The 21,605-nt window shown below is 40.9% G+C and overlaps 1 protein-coding gene across 1 annotated transcript; it reads left to right on the forward strand.

The window, feature by feature from the left end:
- The first annotated feature begins 373 nt into the window (after positions 1 to 373).
- On the forward strand, positions 374 to 18,664 carry LOC5509761 (volume-regulated anion channel subunit LRRC8A). Its single transcript, XM_048730922.1, has 4 exons — positions 374 to 675; positions 6,955 to 8,281; positions 8,327 to 10,797; positions 17,775 to 18,664. Exons 1-3 carry the CDS (start codon positions 416 to 418, stop codon positions 9,773 to 9,775), a joined length of 3,036 nt encoding a protein of 1,011 aa, XP_048586879.1. The 5' UTR covers positions 374 to 415; the 3' UTR covers positions 9,776 to 10,797; positions 17,775 to 18,664.
- The last annotated feature ends 2,941 nt before the right edge of the window (positions 18,665 to 21,605 follow it).

Consider the following 21,605-nt stretch of genomic DNA (forward strand, 5'->3'; position numbering starts at 1 on the left):
TACTTTAGTTGCCGCCGACAATTTGCATAGCATTCTTTTATTAGTTCGTGGAGATAAGATCTCCAGGAGGTGTTGGGGTGGTCCGAGAGGGGGTTCATTGTTAACTCAAATCTGTTAGACAATAGATCATTCGGCAGCCAATCAAATCGTAGCCGATGAATCGGGACAAATCGCAGTGTCATTCGGCAACTAATCAAATCGAAGCAAGCAATTTGGGAAGTTCGGTAGTATCATTCGGTAGCCAATCATATTTGTCGTATTTATCACCTGGATTTTAAGGGCTCTCGTGGCGTGAGTGAGGCAGCCATTTTGTTTTCCCACGACAACAAGAAATATCTGTTTTTCCATTCAAAGTGAGTACAATTGCGCTTTTTCATTAAGCACTAATGCATTAAGCTTAATGCATTAAGCAGTAATGCCCTTGTTTTGGGCAATTTACAATTTTATTCGTGGATTGAAAGACTCAATCCGACATCACTGGTTTGTTAGACACAAACCAACAATCACCGGATCGAAAGACTCGATCCACAAAGCTCAGCAAAGAAACAATCAAAACAATACAAACACTGAGATAATTATTAAGCAATTTGTGCTTGACATTTGTATAATAGATAATCAAGCCAAGATAACCACTATCTGCGCCACTGAGTACTCACCTCTGCTCTGCATTTCAAGGTGAGCGAGCCACTGAGAAACACGTGTTTAGTTGTGTTGATCTGACGTTTGTCAATTGCTGTACCGGTATTCCACTTTAATACAGAATATTAAATTTGCTGTCTTGATTACCTTAACATGGCATTTTATTGGGTTGTAATAAGATGCAGCATTTTTGCCTGTGTTTCGATTTTCACTGCACTATTCTTTTGTTTCTTGTACAAGATTTATGAAGCGTACTCGTGCCATCTGACCCAAAAATCGTGCATGTTAGAAACGACCCAACCCCATCACTTATAAATGGTCTGTTCCAAATAGTATTGTTGGAATTGAAAAACTTAGTTGTCTTATACGTTCCAAAATAATAGTTGCGTTTAAGGGTACATGTTTTAAGCCATTTTCGTTCTAAATGCAAAATAGATCTCAAACTATGATTACGCTTATAATGAAATAACAATAATAAAGCAATGATTATTATTGTTATAATCGATGATTAATTTCCAATACATTAGCATGGAAAGTCAGCTTTTAAAATTACATTGCCTAAAAGGGATGCATCCTTAGATGTTAGTCAAAGTTAGTTTAAAATGTTCGTTAAAGTTGAACCTATGTCACTGTTATAACTAAGAATATCTGTTGTTCTTAGATAGTATCATTTTTGCTTGTTTATAGAAATACGTTCAGAACATCTTTTGTTGTGTTTATTAATTAAAAGCACTCCACGAGCTCACCGAGGGTGTCCTTTGATATTGTTTTGCCAAGACAAAGCAAAGCACAACGCTCGTCTCGGTTCCCCGGGTTGCGTTCGGCTAAAACTCATGGAATGCTTTAGTAAACCAAGAGATCATAACTAATAACAATGCTGCTCGTAGTTTATCGTAAAAAGAACCCGCTAGAAAACAGACTCCGCGAGAAGAAATATCCTATATTGAGCTTTAGACCACGTCCACAGGTATCCGGAAATTTGTGAAAAAGCAATTTTTTTTAACGAATCCGGCTCTCGTCCACACGTATCCAGCGTTATTTCCGGCCTTATTCGGAAATTTTTGAAACACTCCCCAGAAGAAAATTGAAAAAAATAAAATGTTATTTATCCGTTACGAATACGTAAACATGTGGACGGTAGTATCCGGAAAAAAAAAAGTGCGCTTAAGTCATTCTGTTGGAAACGGCCGGAAATTACCTCAAGGTAGAGGATTGTGTGTTAGTAGTGTTTATGTTATATTTTAAATTCATGTGGATATTCTATAGCCTTCTAATTTGACTTCAAATAGCATAAATATATCTCATCGTTTACTTTGCGCTTATAACATATAACATTGCCATGAACAATTGAAAACAATTATACAGTACTGTTATTACAATTATGGCTCCTTTTGAGTGTAACAGCAAATTTACTCCTAAGATATAGTACATCGAGGGTTGTCAAAGTAATTTTTAGAAAAAGAGATAACATTACAGCCAAACATATTTTGGTTTTCCTGAATTCTATTACAGTTCCAGCCCTGCTGTGACTTTGTTCTCTATGCTAGCCTATGCCCTCTACACCCCAAAGAGATAGCATTTAGTGTGTGAGGAATAGGAAAATAAGTACATGATGATACTAGACTGCTACCAATGAAATATATCCTGATGTACATCCAGATATTCTATATAGCCTCTTATTTGGCACCGAAGTATTTTTGTCTAAAAGATATAATAGCATAAAGAAATTGTGTTGTTTACTATGTGGTCTTATTATAAAATTAAATCAAAATGAGACCAATGAGAGCGCTCCTTATTAGTAAGAAAAGCAGACAGACCCCACGCGTAGTAACACTTCACAAACACCTAAACTACTAAATAACAACGACCTACTCGGTTTGGTAAAAGCCTCACGGTCAGATTTTGCCTGGAGTCTGGGAAGGGTTGCACGAGCAGGGAGAAACTTGGGCACAATATCCTATCATGTCTTTGCCCGCTAAGCTCCATTATGAAATAGCAGGTAATATACCTTCTGAGTACATCTGAGAATGCCCTAAAATCGATAGGATTATCGAAGAGTGGACCACCGACTACCGAATTATTTTCGCAAGCCTTGAGGTCCTTGTTAGAAATGAAAGATTTCGTGCATCATTGTGACACAAAATATACTACAGAAAAGGCGTAGTACTTCTAGTCTATGACGAGGCTCATACTCATTTCGAATGCACGTGATTTCTCGATCGGATTTTTTTTGTACGTCAAAGGTTAATCAAATTGTTGAAGTCAAATCCCTCAAACTTGACACAACCCTTGAATTATCTAGCCTTTCAATAGAATCTTCCCAATACTGTTTATGTTTAGCGTATAGTTTTTCTTTTCTCTCTCGATGTGTAAATTTCGAGACTGTTTTTACAGTTTCTGTCAATAAGTGATGGTGCTAATTGGCAAAAGGCGCCTGGTCTAGTAAGGCGACTAATTGGATTAGAAAGCCTATCCAAAAATAGCTTTTACAGAGCAGTTGCCCAGGGCGTCTTTCAATCCTCTTTCTTTCTCGTGTGCTCCTTGTGTGCCCGATCTCCGCAACGTCCTGGGTCCCCGAGGATGAAAAGGGTGGGTGATTTGGTTTTAACCCTCAACTAAACTTTTTTAGACAAAAAGCCATGAGTCAGTGGCCTCAGGTCATATTTTTGTTTGTCCCCACTCCCCCAAGGTGGGTACAAGTTTAAGTCAAAATCTGTCAATCGACCACCCCCTCACAACAGATTCTTGTTCAAAAGTGCTCTAGCCCCCCACGTTGAGACCACTCCCCCAGGACCATAGGGGTAGGGGGTTTCGAATGACTAGTGCATAAGCTACCATACCACTGGATCTTTTAGAGGCTCCTGCCCACATTTGGCTGGTCTCTCAGAACGCTTCCTTTAGATAAGTATAATTAAACCTTAACCTGAAAAGTTTTTTGCTTCAAAACCATTCTCTATTTCTTATCTGCCCAATTCTCAAAGAAGCTTGAAAATTTAGTGTTTTTAATAGTTTCGAACTTAATCCTATCTGTTTTGCTTCTTGTTTTGGAGCTCTGCTTTCAGACAATGTCTAACGGGAATAAAGAATTGGACCAGACGCCTTTTTTAAGATCTTTGTCATACATGTCACAACACAGGGGCCCAATGAATTGATCTATCCTTCTGGTATCCTAGGTAAACTAGACTCTGCGCGCAGGGTCTAGTTTACTCAAAAAGAAGCTCAGGCTCTAGGAAAATTTTTACCCGCAGTGATATCTAGTTTTTTTGTTTGTGTTGAGTAAACCACGTATTCCCACCTCAGCTGGTTGTATTTGCTTTGTTTTCTCTCCTCCAGCGAGCTCTGTAGCTATGCGTTACCTCGTACCACGCCAGGTAAATGAGAGCGCCGGCGGTGCGTTTTCCCCCACTTTATTCTGATTCCCTGCAAACCAGACACAATTGGGCGCCCCCCCCCCCCCCCTAAAAAAAATAATAATAATTGAAACGGACTTTGAAAAAAAGAATGAGCCCTTTTATAACAAATGTTTTTGATAATATATAGATTTAGGCACTACCTAAAAGCAGAGCCAGCATTTAACACCTTTTTGTGTTGACTGATAGGGGTAGTTTTAGAGGGGATCTTGGTGTCTCTAGAATGTTTTTTTAATGAGATTAAAAAGATGTCAAATTTTACTGCCATGTGATTATGAATTGTATTGGCCCCTCCAAATGGATCAAGCAAGCACTCATTCAATAATATTAAATATGCAGTATGAAAGTTAACAAAATACTAAAACTTGATGTGAAAAAAGGCTTTTAAAGTTCAAGGTGTCTTAGTTGACGAGAATGTTTTTTCAAGAGTCTAATGGTCAATTCTTATTTCCCTTTAAAGAATTTCCACTATGTATATTTTTATCAAAACACCATTCTAACAAGCTTTGACCTTGTGAAGAATATATCAAGGATGTAACAGCATTCCAAAGATTTAAATGTCATACTGTAATTCAGGGGCGGATCTAGCTTTTTGCCTAGAGGGGGGGGATTTGGCCCAAAAATTTTCGTCATTATTTTACCTTCGTAACGAATTTGGGGTGAAAAGATACACTGAAAACAATGAAAAAGGAAGCCCAAGGGGAGGTTTAAACCCCCTACCACCCCCCCCCCCCCATAGACCCACTACTGTAGTTTTCATGTACCACAACTGATTATTCAGAAAAATGTGTTGAAACTAAACTCCACAAATATACCCCTTCCCTTGATAGAAGTTTCATGAATGTACACTTGTATCAAAGCTACATTCTGACCAGCTTTGCTCTTGCAAAGAAACAAATGATGGATGCAAAAGCATTCCAAAAAAAGAATGATACAGTTAGATACACTTCAGGTGCCATATGGAAGGTTAATATATCACTTATTACTGGTGATACTCCATCGCCAAGGAAATTAGAATTCACAAATATACCTCCAGTCATGCATTAGACATTGGTGCCTCCACCCTGTTGGATTGTGGCCTGCATTTTTTGTATAGAAACCTGGATCCACATATGCTAATGCTACTCCAAAATTAAATGCAAGGAGGAGAACAAATTGATTGAAAATGTCTAATTTCAAACCTATTACCTATTTTAATTTATTTAGGGTGCAGAGAGGTAACGGCAAATAATATCAATAGTCAAGAGAGGGAGGGAGGGGGGGGAGAGAGCTAAGCAAAAAGAATATAGGTAATAGAGGTTGCATTTTGTGTTTTTATTTTCGATGAGAAAATTCTCTTGTAACTGTAAAGTTAATATATAGTAAAATATATAGTATATATAAGTAATTTGTAGTTATGATAATATTAAAAAAGTTGCTGTATCTTCGAGAAGCTTAAATACACAGAATATAAAGACAGGAAAGGTCTTCTTCAGCAATAAATGATAGGATGATATTTGTCAGCCTTTATTAAACATCTCAACGCAGTCAATAAAGTATAGAGAGAACGAAGAACATCAAAGGATGTTGTTATGCTCAAATTGTTTGATTTAGACCACGAATTCTCAAAGCAAACTCTATAAACAAATGTATAAATCGAACAAGCTAAGTGACATTGAAACAGTAACTAGACTACTACATATTTCTGTCGTTAAATTCTTTCTTACCGTGAGGAATATATGCCTGAATTTATAGAACGTGTAAGTATTTACGAATTTAACATTTTCATGGCGATTGCCAGTAGAATAAAAACCACTCAAGTGCACGCCAAAATCATAAGCCAATCGGAATTCAAGTAGATGGTATTTAAGCCAATCAAAACAGGGATAGATGACTTTGATATGACATCTTGACGTCAAACTGGTACAGTGTTTTAGCTTGAGCGATTGGTTCTGGAAAAAAAAAACACGAAGAAACGAGCATTATAAAAGCACAACAATAAAAGAAAAATAACTGTGATATTCTCAATAAAAACCGTCGTTCAAAACTCACCTTGGCATTGTTTTTTGTCGCTTTCTGTTTGTCGCTTGTGTTCGCTTTTTGTTGTAAACTGTGAACTTGTCGACTTTCTGCTAGCAAGAAACTCGTCGACACAAGTGAATTATTTTTATAGCTGAAAACATACATAAATCCAAGGCCCTTTCTTCTCAGGATCTCCTTATAGATCTCCATATATATAGACGTGAAGGAATGTTATAAGAATGGTAATGTAGAGCCTCTAAGAAGTCCTTTTTGCTGCGGACAACGGATTCACGAACACTAGGGTAGATTTTACTATCGGCTCGTACTTCAGACAAAACGGTTCCTCAAAGATTTCAGCCCATTTGAATCCGCATATTTTCTCATTAAATACTATTTTCAATCTGCCTTTTTTGCTGTGAACATACGAACTTTGATGGCGGTAAAAAAAAAAATTAAAAACGTAAGACCAAGGGGACCTGGGAGTTGCACGATTGACTGGATGGATGGATAAATGGATTGTGACACCACAGGATACCCGCGCGATGACCACAAAACCAAGTCGCATAGCTATACCATATTTCTATACCTATGGAGCTCCGCGCACGGCCTGCGGCCGCGCTGGCTCCACTATGACGCAAAACGACTGCAAACCAAACCTCCTTTGCCTTGTTCCCAACGCTGAATTGACAAACGGCACCCATTATTTGGTACCCTGCTAGAAGAGCTTTCCTTTCCATTTTTTTAGCACTTTTTGCCTCGGACGGAAAAAACTCAACAGCTCGAGTAGCAAAAACCGCGAATAGTTATAACACTGAAAATCGCTAGGGAAAGCCTCTTGTTATCCAGGTAATAATTTGGTAAACGGCTAATGTTAACACAAGGCTTCTCTTTTTTCATTTACCAGCAGCACAAAGATGTTTCCCATAGAGCAACTCGCACGATTTGAAGCAAGCAACTCTGCCTATCGACTTCTTAAGCCATGGTGGGACGTGCTCACGGATTATCTTATAGCTGCAATGCTTGTAGTTGCTGTATTGGCCGGGTTAATGCAAGCATCCAGTGGAAGGTTGGTCTGTCTGCCTGCCGATTGTCGCCCGGAAATAAATCAAAGTGCCCAGAATGTTGGCTACAGCACTGCTTCCTTGTATAACCCTAATTCTACTTCCACAAGTAAAGAGAGAAAGGTGTTGACAAATCTTCAAGACAGAAATCAGTATGATTTTGTAGAAGCGGAATGCAACCAGAGAGCTGTCCACTTGTTTACATCATACTTCCCTCTTATTGTTTTCGGGGAGGCAATATTATTGCTAGTTGTCCATAACTTCTGGCTCAAGTGGCCTGACACGTCAGGAATGTTTGAGTGTTTTTTAAATCTGTTGACGGAATGTTCAAACGTGTCTGGTACATCTCTAGCTATAGCAAACTCACTATGGGGAACTGAATTATTAGATTCGGACATAAAGCACGTTTCTTTTACAGAAGAAGGAGATATAGATTTTAAACAACTATTTTCGCGGCAAACTAAAGAAGTAGGTGTCTCAGAGCAGTATGGTGTCGAGTCCAGCTCGAGTCCAGATCCAGATAAGATCGAAATGTTTTCAGTTAGTTGTCAAACTCAAGAAGCAGGTGTCTCAGAGCAGTATGGTGTCGAGTCCAGCTCAAGGCCAGACGCAGATGAGATCAAGGGGTTATCAGAGAGCATAACAAAATTTAAAGCAGATATCAATTCAACAAGGGGAATAACACTGCGTTTATTATACGCTATTCGGGCATTTTTTCAGTGCCTTTTAACCTTAGCATTCATTGTGGTTAACGCCTGTTTTCACGAACAATTGAAGGAGCAAATCAATTGTAACACTGATCATATCATCCACGAAAAATACTCTCGCTTCACGTGCTACAATGTCCTCAGTTCATACTTCTCCGTTACACTGTGTATATATTACATTTTACTTGTTTTTTGTGCTGTTATACTTGTTATTAACTGCGCTTGGACATATAAGAAGCTCAATCGACCGTTCGACTTTAAGAAGGAGCTGATGACGCATATCCAATCACCAATCCAAAAAAAAAACCCAGAAGAACCAGTAAAACCAGAAGAACCAGAAGAACTAGAAGAACAAGAAGAACAAGGGGATTCTAACTCGGTATTCGTCCCAATGGTAGACCCAACCGAACAAGATTGTAGACAAGAACAAGAAGAACAAGGGGATTCTAACTCGGTCCCTCTAGTAAACAGACAAGATTGTAGACCCGACACGAAACAGCAGCAAGCGGCTCCTGGCGGACAGTTCAACCAGGATCTAAACATAATACGCCTTGCTGAATTACATCCAGCAACTGGAGAATTCGCCTTCATTCTTCATCTACTGAACGCAAGTTCAAGTAATAAGCGGCATTTACTGAGAATTGCAATCTTTGGCTCGAGTAAAAACGAGAAAATTATTAAAGACTTGATGCTTTGCATAAAATGGCCCAAGGAAAAGCTCGATAGTAAAACAACTCAAAGTGGTCGAGAATTGGAGCTTACTTTTTCAAATGGAGTGCCAATGTCCCTCTTTGAAATGAAGCAGTTAGAATCATTGACCTTATGTGGTCTGACAATGCGTGACTTTGATTGTACAAACAAGTGGGCCAAGCTTAAAAGTCTTAAATCACTTTCACTGACAAAAGGCAACTTGACATCTATCCCTGAGGAAGTGTTTCGTCTGGTGTCCCTGGAGAAGTTAGACTTGAACAATAACAGGCTTACCTCAATACCTGAAAGTATTGCACAGTTGAATAAATTAACCAATTTGAACTTGGCACACAACAACATCAGTGAAGTCCCTGAATACGTCTGGCAGATAGGGTGTCTTAGAGAGCTGTTTCTATCTCACAATAGCAATCTTACCCTGAATAAACCTGAACATCAACACAAGTTAACGGTATTGCATATCGACGAAGACATGCGCTCCCGGATGGAAGAACCCACCGAAGTATATTTCCGTCCTGTTCTACACAATGGAGACATTTTAAAACCGTTCTTTACGTTTTCTCTGGCGTTTGACCCTGCTGCTGACGAACAAACATACAATATGAAATCAAAACGGAAGGGTTTAGCCATGATTTTCAATTTTGAATCAAAAGTATATCAGAACGAAGATGACCTTGATTATTTATTTCGGACTATTGGTTACGAAATACGTTCAAGTGAAATAAATACGATTCAAACGAATGAAAGTAAATTGTCTAATTTAAAAGAACAGTTGAAAGGCATCCGTAGTCCTTATAATTCAGTCATTTTGGCTGTATTGTCATGTAGTGATGGACAAGACGTATTTCTGTCAAGAGAGGAGAAAGTCAGCGTTGAGGCTCTGGTCGGACTTATGTGTGGGATACCACACTTGAATGGAAAGCCAAAAGTACTTTTACTTATTCATAATCGTACCAGCTGCAATGGCTATGACGATGAAATATTCAAAGTTATACCTTGTTTAAAGGAGCCAAAAGATGAAGATGTCCTAATTGTCTACTCCGATCTGTATTGTGATCACAATGTTTCATTCATTAAGGAATTCGTGAAAGTGTCGAGCGATTACTGCTGCCGTGAAGATCTGCTGACTCTTCTTGATAGGACAAAACATCAGCTTATTCCGAAGATCGATTTTTCCAATTACATGCGAAGCGTAGTAACGAAAAATACTTTCACCAAAAAGTTATTTTTCTTTCCTGGTGTTTTCTAGGATGAGTATGACAGTAATGGAAGTACCAACACTTAGAATTGGGGAAGCGAATTGTATCTTCGCTTCACTTCATTCTGTGAAAAGCATGTTCTGTTTTGATCGGCTCGTCTCTGCGCCATTGACGTCAAAGCGCGCACGCCAACATGTTTTTTTCATCACTAAAATCGAAAAGAACGAGTTGTCCTTCGAAATTTACATTAATCCCTAGAAATGGCAAAGCACTTAGCTAAGATTATTATACGTCCCTTATGTTTATATATTTAAATACTACCTAGAATTGTTATAGCCTTTAGTTTATACGTGTATGTATGTTTATATATTGCAATACTCCCGAGAACTCGCATAGCTCTCAGTTTAGAGAAGAATACGTCTTGTATCTTTATATAATGGCAGTTCCAGGACAGCTAGTTGCTTATGGGTAATTTTTTTTAGAAGCATGAAGGTTATATAAATGAACTCTCCAGCGATGCAATCCATATTCCCCTGTATTTGGATGGAATATAATGAGACCCATGGTACCTTTCGGTCGTAGAACTTGAGTTAGACAATCGACATTTTCCGCTTGCATGAACAACTTTTGTATGTTTATATATTGGAATATTCCAAAGAATTGGCATATCACTCAGTTTGGAGTAGTATAACGTCTGTATGTTTATATATTGGAATATTCCCAAGAATTGGTATAGCTCTCAGTTTAGAGTAGTATAACTTCTGTATGTTTATATATTGGAATATTCCAAAGAATTGGTATATCACTCAGAGTAGTATAACTTCTGTATGTTTATATATTGGAATATTCCCAAGAATTGGTATAGCTCTCAGTTTAGAGTAGTATAACTTCTGTATGTTTATATATTGGAATATTCCCAAGAATGGCATATCACTCAGAGTAGTATAACTTCTGTATGTTTATATATTGGAATATTCCCAAGAATTGGTATAGCTCTCAGTTTAGAGTAGTATAACTTCTGTATGTTTATATATTGGAATATTCCCAAGAATTGGTATAGCTCTCAGTTTATGTTACCTTATAATTTGTGAAAACTCGAGTAACATTAAAAATAAACCGAAAATAAACCACACAGAAACAAACATGACGGTCAACACGTTTTCTTCTTCTTTTTCCCACACTGCATTATGGGTAATACAATATTTTTCTATGGGGGGGGGTGGGCAAGTGCTTAATTCCAAGGGTAACACACTTCCCCCCTGAAAAGATGTCGTCCTCGACATTTAAGTTACTAGTATGTTTCAATACTACAATGCAACTGAGGAAAAAAAAAATCTGACTACTCTACTATTTCAATGTTCAGTTCCATGAAGGCATGGTGTAGGGTGATCAAGTCCAACCATGGCTTCCACTTGTTTCTTCATACAGCTGTATCTTGCTTATTCTTTACTCTACAGTTCTCTTGCACAATGTCATTGCCACGTAAATACCCAATGCTGCTCAAGGTCTTACACCTTGTTACCTACACTATTTGCTAGGCTATACTAGTATTATTCAACTAGTGTCTCTAACTAGACCGTTTTTTCCTTTTCTTTTTCTTGTAACAAACAAACAAATATAAGTCAAGTAAGTGTACTAGTGTACTTGTAATTACATTGCTGGTGTCCATGGTGAGAAGGAAGGACATCTGTAGGGTACCTGTAAACCGTAGGGTACCGGATAACCGTAGGGAGTCTGTAGACTGCAGGGTACCGAATAACCGTAGGGTACCTGTAAACCGAAGGGTGCCTTGAACCCGCATGTGGCACATGGTAACTCTTGTGTAGGAGGTGCACCGTAAGCACTCCATGCTGACTCATTTATAGTTATACCATGGTTAGCGACCAGTCCCCGATAATAGGATGGCTGACCAATAACATCATAAGTAACCCGCAAAGGTGGATGCCTATTCCGCTCGGGTCGTCCAATGATGCTGCCATTAGCATAGTTCTCCTGGCTGTCCCTATCACCTTGTTCCCCTTGCTGCTGCTGTGATGCCCTCTTTGCCTGCTCCTCTATTGCTTCATCCAGCTCGCCTGATGCTCCTTCCTGCTGATCAGGTGCTCCATCCAGCTCGTCTGAAGCTTCCTCTTGCTGATCCAGAGATACATCTGACTCGCCTGATGCTATTTCCTCTTGCCGATCCGGTGCTACATCAGACTCGCCTGATACTTCCTCCTGCTGACCCAGGACTACATCCGATTCGCTTGATGCTTCTTCTTTCTCGTCGGGCGCATATCCAACCTGTCTACCGTAAACAAAGTCTGGTTCCTCTTCACTACTCGACTCCTCTTTCAACTCTGCTGCGTTCCTTGTTGCAGGTTTCCGTGTTTTGGTTTTCCTTTTTGGCTGAGTAATCACGTCACTCATGAGATAATCACATGGCAGTAAGAGGTTATAATGCAGAGTCCGGTTCCTGCCCTTGCCATTCTCAGGTCTGACCTCATACACTGGGCTCGATTCTCCCTTCTGATTCACAACCACAAACACCTGATCCTCAAAGTATGAGCGTAGTTTCCCTGGACCGCCTCGTTCTGACAGGTTTCGTACCAATACCCGATCACCCGGCTTAAGTGATGAGCATCTCACTTTCTTCTCGTAGTACCTCTTACCCCGCGCGGCTTGAGCTGTCGACTTAGAACGTGCGATCCTGTAAGCTTCTTCCATGGTTTCTCGCCACTTTGTCACATATTTCGGATACTGTTGCGGAGTGCCTTGCAAACTGGTACCAAGCATTAAGTCAATGGGAAGTCGAGGTGAGCGACCATAAAGTAGATAGAAAGGAGAAAATCCTGTTGAGTCATTTCGAGTGCAGTTGTATGCGTGTACAACTTTGTTAAGACTATCTTTCCACTTGGATTTCTGGTTCTCTGGTAGTGTGCGTAACATTGCAAGAAGGGTCTGATTAAAACGCTCGACTTGTCCATTGGATTGTGGATGATATGGTGTGGTTCTTGAGTGAGCTACCCCACTAAGCTTTTCCAGATGTTTATGTAGATCGTTCTCGAACTCCTTCCCCTGATCGTGATGTATTCGAAGGGGAAACCCAAACCTCATGATGTAATCATTATACAGCTTCTCTGCCACTGTAGGGGCCGATTTATTCCGTGTTGCGTATGCTTGGGCAAATCGAGTAAAATGATCAATCACTACGAGGATATATTCATACCCACCACTGCTTTTTTCTAGATGTGAAAAGTCCAAAGAAATGAGTTCAAAGGGAGCTGTTGTTTGAATACTCTGCATTGGTGCCCGTTGAGCATGTTTCGGTCGTTTTTGCTTGATACATCGACAAACAGAGGTAACATAGTGTTCAATGTCCTGTTGCATACGGGGCCAAAAGAACCTATCCCTCGCAAGTTGCAATACCCTCTCTGCACCGAGATGCCCCATTTCCTCATGTAATTCCTTATAAACGAGATGATGAAGTTTCCGTGGAAGGACCAATTGGAGACGTGGTCCAATTCTCCGGCGAAGGATATCATCCTTACCTAGTTCCAACTTCTTCCAGTGACGTAACATGGCCTTTGTTTCAGGAGTTTCCTTCTTTCGCTCCTTTAAGCTGGGTAATGACTCATTAAGTATGAAACCAATCACCTTTCCAATTGTTGTATCCTCACGCTGAAGTCTCACAATGTCCTCTGTCGACCATGCTTGCGTGCCTAAGGTGACATTATCGTCGGGAGAATCTTCAAGGCATGCTGACAAAGAGATAGTCGGAATGCCATCTTCACCTGCCTGGAACTTTACAGAATTCACAGTGGCTCCTATGTCTTCTTGGCATATGGTCTTCTGACATTCTTCCATATACTTCTCCATGCCTTGTGAAATCCGCGAGAGACCGTCTGCATCCCCATTTGCCTTTCCAGGTCTGTATTTGATGACAAAGTTATAGTCAGCCAATTCTGATACCCAACGCTGTCCGGTCGCATTCAATTTGGCAGTGGTCAGAATGTATGTTAACGGGTTATTATCCGTGTAGACAGTAAATTTAGGGGCATAGTACAAATAGTCTCTAAATTTCTCCGTAATTGCCCATTTTAGCGCTAAGAATTCGAGTTTCCCCGAATGCAGATGGTAATTGCGCTCGGCTTGAGTTAACGATCGTGACCCGTAACCAATGACTCTCAAGGTTCCTTTCTGGCGTTGGTATAATACAGCCCCAAGTCCCCGCTCCGATGCGTCAGTGTGAAGAATAAAGGGTTGTTGGTAGTCCGGATAAGCCATAACGGGTGGTGATGTGATAGTATCTATAAGTGTCTCCAGTATTCGCTGATGTTCCTCAGACCAAGAGACTGGTTGGCGTGATAAGGACTTACTCGACCTACTTTTCGATTTGGTACTTGTACCTCCCTTGGGTTCCGTCAAAAGATCATAAATGGGTGCTGCTAACGTCGCAAAGTTATGTACATATCTCCTGAAATAACTTAGAAGTCCCATAAGTCTGCGAACTTCTCCGACTGTCTTAGGTGGCGTATCCTTTAAATCCGTAACTGCCTTAATACTCTCCTGATCCATCCGATAACCTTCTTCTGACACAACATGTCCAAGGAATGTAACTTCCCTTTGAAAGATTTTACACTTGCTGGATTTCAATTTTATCCCGTGTTCCCGCAGTCTTTGCAAAACTTTCCTCAGATCACTAACATGTTCTTCAAAACTTTGACTAAAGACAATGATATCGTCCAAATATGGGATACATGTGGTGTCTCTTAAATCTTCTAAACAATCTTGCATATATCTTTGAAAGGCCGCGGGGGCCTGGGAAAGACCCATGGGAATGCGAACCCATTCATACAGTCCCCAAGGGGTCACAAAGGCAGTCAATGGTCTACTGCCTTTCCCCATGAAACCCTGATGATATGCGCGTCCCTGATCCAGTACTGAAAACCAACTATTTCCCCCTAGGGTGTCTAATGCATCTTGAATCCTTGGGATGGGAAAACGGTCAGGAACACTCTTACGATTCAGTTCACGATAGTCAATGCACAGTCTTAGAGACCCGTCCCGTTTACGGACGCAGACAGCCGGCGACGAGTAGGAAGACTTTGACTTCACAATCCATCCCTTATTTATCAAGTCCTCAATATAGCCTTTGACTTCTGCATACAATGGGCGGCTAATTGAGACATATGTTTTCTGAACAGGAGTCTTATCCATTAGGGTTAAATTTAACTCAAGGTCTTCGATGCAACCGACATCCTGACTATCACGGGCAAAGGTCTCCTCCTCTTCCTGTAACAGACGAGTGACTTCCTTTTTTTGTTCTTCATTCAGATCTCCAATCACCACCCCTGGGACCCTCTGTGATGAATCTATGGTCGCCCCCCTGGATTCTTGTGTTTCACCTGGGTGTACCCCCCTTGAATCAGACAAGTTCATCTCACTAAGTTTCACTTCTGCTGGGGTAACTGATCTGATAAGGTTAAGACTACCCAAGATGGTGCCCCCCCCTGAGGGTGATATCATGCTTGGTGGCATTACTGACGTAAATGTCAACTCGCGTAGCTTTCCCTTTCGGGATGGACAATAGAGACTGGTAGAGTTCTAGCCCTGTAGGCAATGTCTGGTCTTCATCTGGTTCAAAGATAACTGGGCATTTCTCCTCGACTGGGCCGGTATTTGCACGACAATTAATTCTCAGGGTCTGCCCCCCCGGTATGCTGACACTCTTCTTAGGTGACTTTAAGATGCACAAGGGTTCTGAGTTGTCACATGTTTGGATAAAGTTAATCAAGGCCCCAACTGCCTCCCCTCTGACTTCTGGAAATGCACCTTTCATAATATCCTGTAATGGGCTCCCTGTGGTGTTGCTATTATCCCCTGGGAAATCTTTAATCACTGTTTCTATGACATTATATCCAATGATGGGACACTCTAACTCTCCTGGGGTCACTAAAAAAGGTACTTCTACATCTGGCCCTGTATACCCATGGGATTCTAGCTTCAATGTTATGGGGATCCATCCCTCATATGGGATCTCACTGCCATTTGCAGCAGATACATTTAAGTTTCTATCCCGACCCAGGAGTGTCTCAATATCTTGTAAATCAGTGTTCAAACCATTCTCATTGACCCATGATTTAGATAAAACTGAAATTTGCGCGCCCGTATCCCAGAGGGCCTCTGTGCTAATATCATTAAGCATGCAGGAAACTTTGCATTTTGGTCCTACCAGTTTACAAATAACAGCATGTTGTTTTGGAGTGAGATGAGACATAAATACACTAGACTGAATTCGCTCTGCGTACTCACTGTTTTTCTTGGCTTGTAACTCTTGTATCGCAGTGCAAAGTTTCTTGTGTTCCAACCAATGAGCCCGTTGGCATTGCACACCGCAGTACAATGCTGACTTACAACCCGCACATTGAACTAAACAATCACTACCAGATGGTTGATGCCCACATAACACACATACTTGGGACTTTCCTGTGGAAGCAACTTGCGACCCGGCTACCGCCTGTCCCGCGGTGGCAGCCGGTGCTGGTTTCCCGAATCCTTGTTTTGTGTTGGTCTCCGCTTACGACATCCCCGTGCCCAATGCTCAGATGAACCGCAATAAAAACAATGATCACATGCATCAATCGTATTGCTATCCTCACACTGCTTGCAAACTCTCTTGGCCTTCTGTACATGTATATCCCGATTATCAATATTGCCATCCCTTTCCTGTTGCACTTGGGCCACTGTCTCCCGCAATGTGGCCATCTCCGACTTCACTGACTTGAGTTCTGCTAGGATCAGGTCTTCTGTTGAGACTGCGGCTGGAGCAGTCTTCCCTTTGTCCTTACGTCCACCATTCCCTTGTGATTCGACATTATCACTTGTTAGCTGATTAACTTTCTTAGTTATTTTGGTTAACTTTGATTTCCTCTCTAACTCCTCCGATGCCACAATATTTACATGCTGGATTAAATCTTCATCAGTGGTATCTGTGTTCTGTAGATATGGTCTTAGTTTCATCCTTACACCATCATCCATTAATCCAGTCTCCACAGTTCTTAAAAATAGTCCTTGCACCAATTCGGGATCGTATTTCATTTTGCTATCAGACTCTTGTGACGCAAAACAAACTTTCTGCCTTTGATCCAAAGCCCTGATCACAAAACTCTGAGGGGTTTCCCCGGGAGCTTGAGCCAAAATTGCTAATTCTTGATACAGTTCTGTTGCATTTTTTTCCTGATAATGCGAGCGCAAAATGTGTCTTAATTGGGCCAGAGTCAAGCTTGGAATACCTTCCAAGTAGCTGCGAAGTCTCATTCCTGGGCAAATGGACTTTATTACTGCATCGACCACCTCAACTTCTGTGTGTCCTTTCTTTAGTCCAGAGTCAATTTGTCTCACGAGACTGACAAAACTTAACTTATCTTTCTGTCCTGGCTCTCCAATTTGCCCAGAAATCTTCATTTCTCTCTTTATATCCGAAATGTAGATACCTTTCTTTGATTCCATACCCATAAGCTTGTTCATTTGATCCTTCAGAGCTTGGAGCTCCTCGCTCGGACTTGCACTTGCACTCGTGTTTGGCTGGGCTTGTTTTTCTTGTTTGGGCTTCGTTGCTCCAGAAATCGCCGAAATAACCTCCTCTAATCCCTTCAGATAGCTGACTGCTTGGTCTCCTTTGCTCTCAAGCTCGTTATCCACAGCTTGTGAGATCCTTCTGACCCGTTTCAACCTAGATAGTTTGTCGTCCTCGTGTAGCTTCAAAAAGTTTTCCACTTCGTGTAACTGTTCGGCCGTCAAGCGACACAAACTCTCTTCGATACTAAGCTGAAGTTCTTCAGTCATCTTCTGAATCCGTTTTCTTTGTCTGAGCCCCCAATATGTTACCTTATAATTTGTGAAAACTCGAGTAACATTAAAAATAAACCGAAAATAAACCACACAGAAACAAACATGACGGTCAACACGTTTTCTTCTTCTTTTTCCCACACTGCATTATGGGTAATACAATATTTTTCTATGGGGGGGGGGGGTGGGCAAGTGCTTAATTCCAAGGGTAACATTTAGAGTAGTATAACGTCTTTTGACAAAGGTGTATGTCTTGTAAGTGGTATGCGCAAAATGCAATTAATAATATTCATAGCATAATCGTCAAGTACGCGGTAAACCTGCAGAAGCTAGCAGAGGAACTTGTTCATTCTGGATAAAATTGATTATAGTTTAATGTTAGCGGGCCAAAAGTTGATGGAAGAATTGATTGACAACTTGGCTTGTTTTTAGTTGTGTCCCCTCTTGAAAGGAAGACGGAGCTTGAAGTTTACCTCATACTCTTTAGCCAAAAAAGTTTACTAATATCATAGAGTTACCTAGGGTTTGTTTATTGACCTCTATAGTCTAGTGTCAACTAGTGTCTACAGGGATTTTCAATTTGGGATTATAAGTGTAAAAAATACTCTCCTCTATGTCACTCGTAGCTTAGCAACATATTTTACGCGACGTTCACTATAACGTTTTTGTATTATTACCATAACGACTTTAGAAGGAACGACATGAATTGCACATAAGGTCTTGATGTCTTATATGAAAAGTGGACCACCAAATCAATTCATTTGAATTATCAAAAAAAAAAAAAATCGAGTGTTGGAATCGATTCGGTTGTCCGCTCGTCATATAAGACAAGTGGGACTGAACTCATATACGCAAAATAGAGTGGTTTGCAACAACAGTTTTTTAAATTTTCTACCAAACACCTAAAACTGCGATTTCATTTGCTCGTGCGTCGCGCCTCGCCGATAATTATAATCTAATTTTTATTTGAGAATTTGCAAACTATATCATTTAAACTCTGTCCAGGGCGTGTTGTACCTAAAAAGGGTACTGTGCGTCTTTGTTATATCGCATCTTGTACGAAACTCTTCGCTAACGTTGTAAGTGGAATAAAGTTGCCGGTACCCACTGCTAGTGCCAAGTCATTATTCCTGACGAAAACTCCTGCCACATGTTTTCAGATTGGAGAAAAATATTTGTGGCTTTAAAAAAAGATCCCTTAGATAAGAAAGACCGCAAAATTTGAATGAGTCGTCATCCAGGCATGCAAAAAGACATGTAGGAAATCATCATCTTTATTGGTTTTTACATTTAACTGATACTTACAGTAAAAAATCCCTTCGACTATTCTGCAAAAACCATGCTTGCAGGCGGTACTCGGTGTTATCATCGCGGAAACCCCTCTCCGTTCCGTAATCGGGCACCGAGCCCCTTCTCTCTCATTTCCTCCCTGCCCTGCGTCAGTTTTTTGCGCTCCCCCCCAGGAATCGAACGGCTCAAAATACGAAACCCCCAAAAAGTGGACCTTTTTTCCTGGAAAAGTGGGGGTGTACAAAACTGTTTATTGGCCTCTTATTAGATTCTTTTCAATGGAATGCGCTGTTTTAGGGAGGGTTTTCGCAAATGCTCAAATGTTCTTATAAAACCATACGCACCATATTTTCCGGAATCTTTTATGAATAAACTGCGAGTGTGTTTTAGGGACATTTATCCTTAGATCTCTATTTCCTGTATTTGGGAACTCTCCTGCTCAACCGAAAGGTTTAACATGAATACAGTTTTATGGCTCTCAAGGATGTCCTTATTAACGGGGTTTTACTGTATAAATACAGTTTTACGGGTCCCAATAATGTCCTTATTAACGGGGTTTTACTGTTTAAATACAGTTTTACGGGTCCCAATGGTGTCCTTATCGACGGGGTTGTACTGTATGAAAATAGTTTTACGGGTCCCAATAATGTCCTTATTAACGGGGTCTCACTGTATGAATACAGTTTTATGATTGGTGTCCTTATTAATGGGGTTTTACTGTATAAATACAGTTATATGATTGGTGTCCTTATTAGTGGGGTTTTACTGTATAATCACAGTTTTATGGGTCCCAATGGTGTCCTTATTAACGGGGTTTTACTGTATGAAAACAGTTTTATGATTGGTGTCGTTATTAGTGGGGTTTTACTGTATAAATACAGTTACACCTTTCGGTGTTCATTACCAGGAAATCTACATTCATTTGCGGCAATATGCGATCAATAACGCGAATATACATTCATTTTCGTCATAAAGCACTCATTTGCGTGAACACAAATTTCAATAGCGATATTTACATCGCCAGTAACATTCAATCGCAAAAATCGACAGTCATTCGCGCCTTTCGTCATTCAAAGGGGAAAAATATACTTTTATCTGCGTTTTCATTCGACCATTAACAAAAAATCGATAAACAATTTGGCGAATTGACAGTCAACTATGTGCAACACATATTTATTAACATCTTTATAACAAAGAGTGAAATTCAATAGCATTTATAGACAGTCATTCACGTGATTATGACATACATTACTAGGTTTATACAAGCATTTGCGCGTTCTTTACATTCAATAACGAAAAATCTATTTCAATAACGGTGAGTCATGTTAAAGTTCTACATAGAGCATTTCGCTGCACTTAGCATTAGCCCTCGATCACCTCACCATTCAGACATCGTGGTAAATATGTTTGCATGAATCGGTACCACTGAGCGCATTTAGCAGGGGTTATAGTACCAATATTGCGCTGCAACGCTTGCAAAAGCAAACGCGTACGGAAAACTCCCAATGCAAGGCCTTGGTCTCTAGCCGCACCCCTATCTCCCATCCGGGATTGTAATTCTGGCCTTGAGATGTCAGCTTTTATAGCCGCTTTAAGAGAGCTTATTGCCTGCTCCACAATGTTCAAAAAGGTGTGGTAGCAGTTCAGCTCTGTATTGGGCCCGGGTATGGCAGGGTTGCGATGTGGTGGCGCTCCATCGTAAATAAATATCACCATCTCGTCCGGGTCGAGATTAAGTCTAGCCTGCGTAAGAAAGTCACTGAACCGCTGTGCGTTCATGCCACCAATAATTGCCGAGTGGAATACAAGACCATTGATTGGTGATATTGCCATTGTTACGGTAATGTTCCTCCCCCGCTGCCCGCAGACCTGTCTATAGGCTCGCTCTCCTTGTCTTGCCCTCCCGTGACGTGCGGTCCAGATATTGTAGCCGCATTCATCTACAAAGACCGAATGATGCACGACACCACGGTTCATGAACCAGTTGCCGTAGTCTACTCTCTTCTGTAGAACGTCAGGCCTGTTCCTTTCCGCTGGGAGGGGCCTTGCCAGCTTTACACGGAACAACATGCCATCTAGCGTTCTCGCTACCGTGCGGTCGTAAATCCTTGGTTTCAAGGGCAGTCGCCTTCTTAGTTCTTGGTTGATACGGCTGAGAGTAAGAAGGCAGTTGTCGTTGATGATATCGTTTAGGCAGTCTCTCATCTCGTCATCTACTCTTACGTCATTTCTTCCACCTCGTGGTCTTTCTTCAATTCTCCCTTCTCGTATGTATCTAGCAACGAAACCACGGGCTGTGGAAGGGTTGACCCCCAATGTGTCCGCCACCGGGAGATAATCTTCCTCTTCTTGCCGAACAGAAAAAACTGTACAATGTTGTCTACATTTATACCGTTATTTGTTTGGAAAGGGTTGCATAACCTTTTGTCAGAATGCAAAAGCTTATAAAATATCTAGTAGTAGGCAGTCTTCGGACAGTCAGTGTCCATGACATCAGCGCGATGAACGTTGGCATTTCTTTCCATGACTAAAAAGCCCGATGCGCGAAGCACATGTGCGACCACATGAACGACAAACGAGGACAGACGTCTGAGATGGGTTTGATCCAGTTCGAATTTCGGATGCCTTTCTCCTCTGCCTTCTCTCTTCGGCCTCTCTTTTCAGCTCTAACTCCCCTGAGTTGAGTGCGGCAGCACATTCAGACCTCCATCTGCTGCGATCCTCGGCAAGCTTCTCCCAGTTGTCCACGTCGAGGCCGAT

Source organism: Nematostella vectensis, chromosome 8 (assembly GCF_932526225.1).
Source record: "Nematostella vectensis chromosome 8, jaNemVect1.1, whole genome shotgun sequence".
Classification (NCBI taxonomy): Eukaryota; Metazoa; Cnidaria; class Anthozoa; order Actiniaria; family Edwardsiidae; genus Nematostella; species Nematostella vectensis.

Coding starts and splice junctions, on each gene's coding strand:
- LOC5509761 (XM_048730922.1), top strand. CDS start 416: ATGCCCTTGTTTTGGGCAATTTACAATTTTATTCGTGGATTGAAAGAC. Junction 676..6,954: donor CCTCTGCTCTGCATTTCAAG/GTGAGCGAGCCA, acceptor TTCATTTACCAG/CAGCACAAAGATGTTTCCCA. Junction 8,282..8,326: donor ATTCTAACTCGGTCCCTCTA/GTAAACAGACAA, acceptor CAGCAGCAAGCG/GCTCCTGGCGGACAGTTCAA.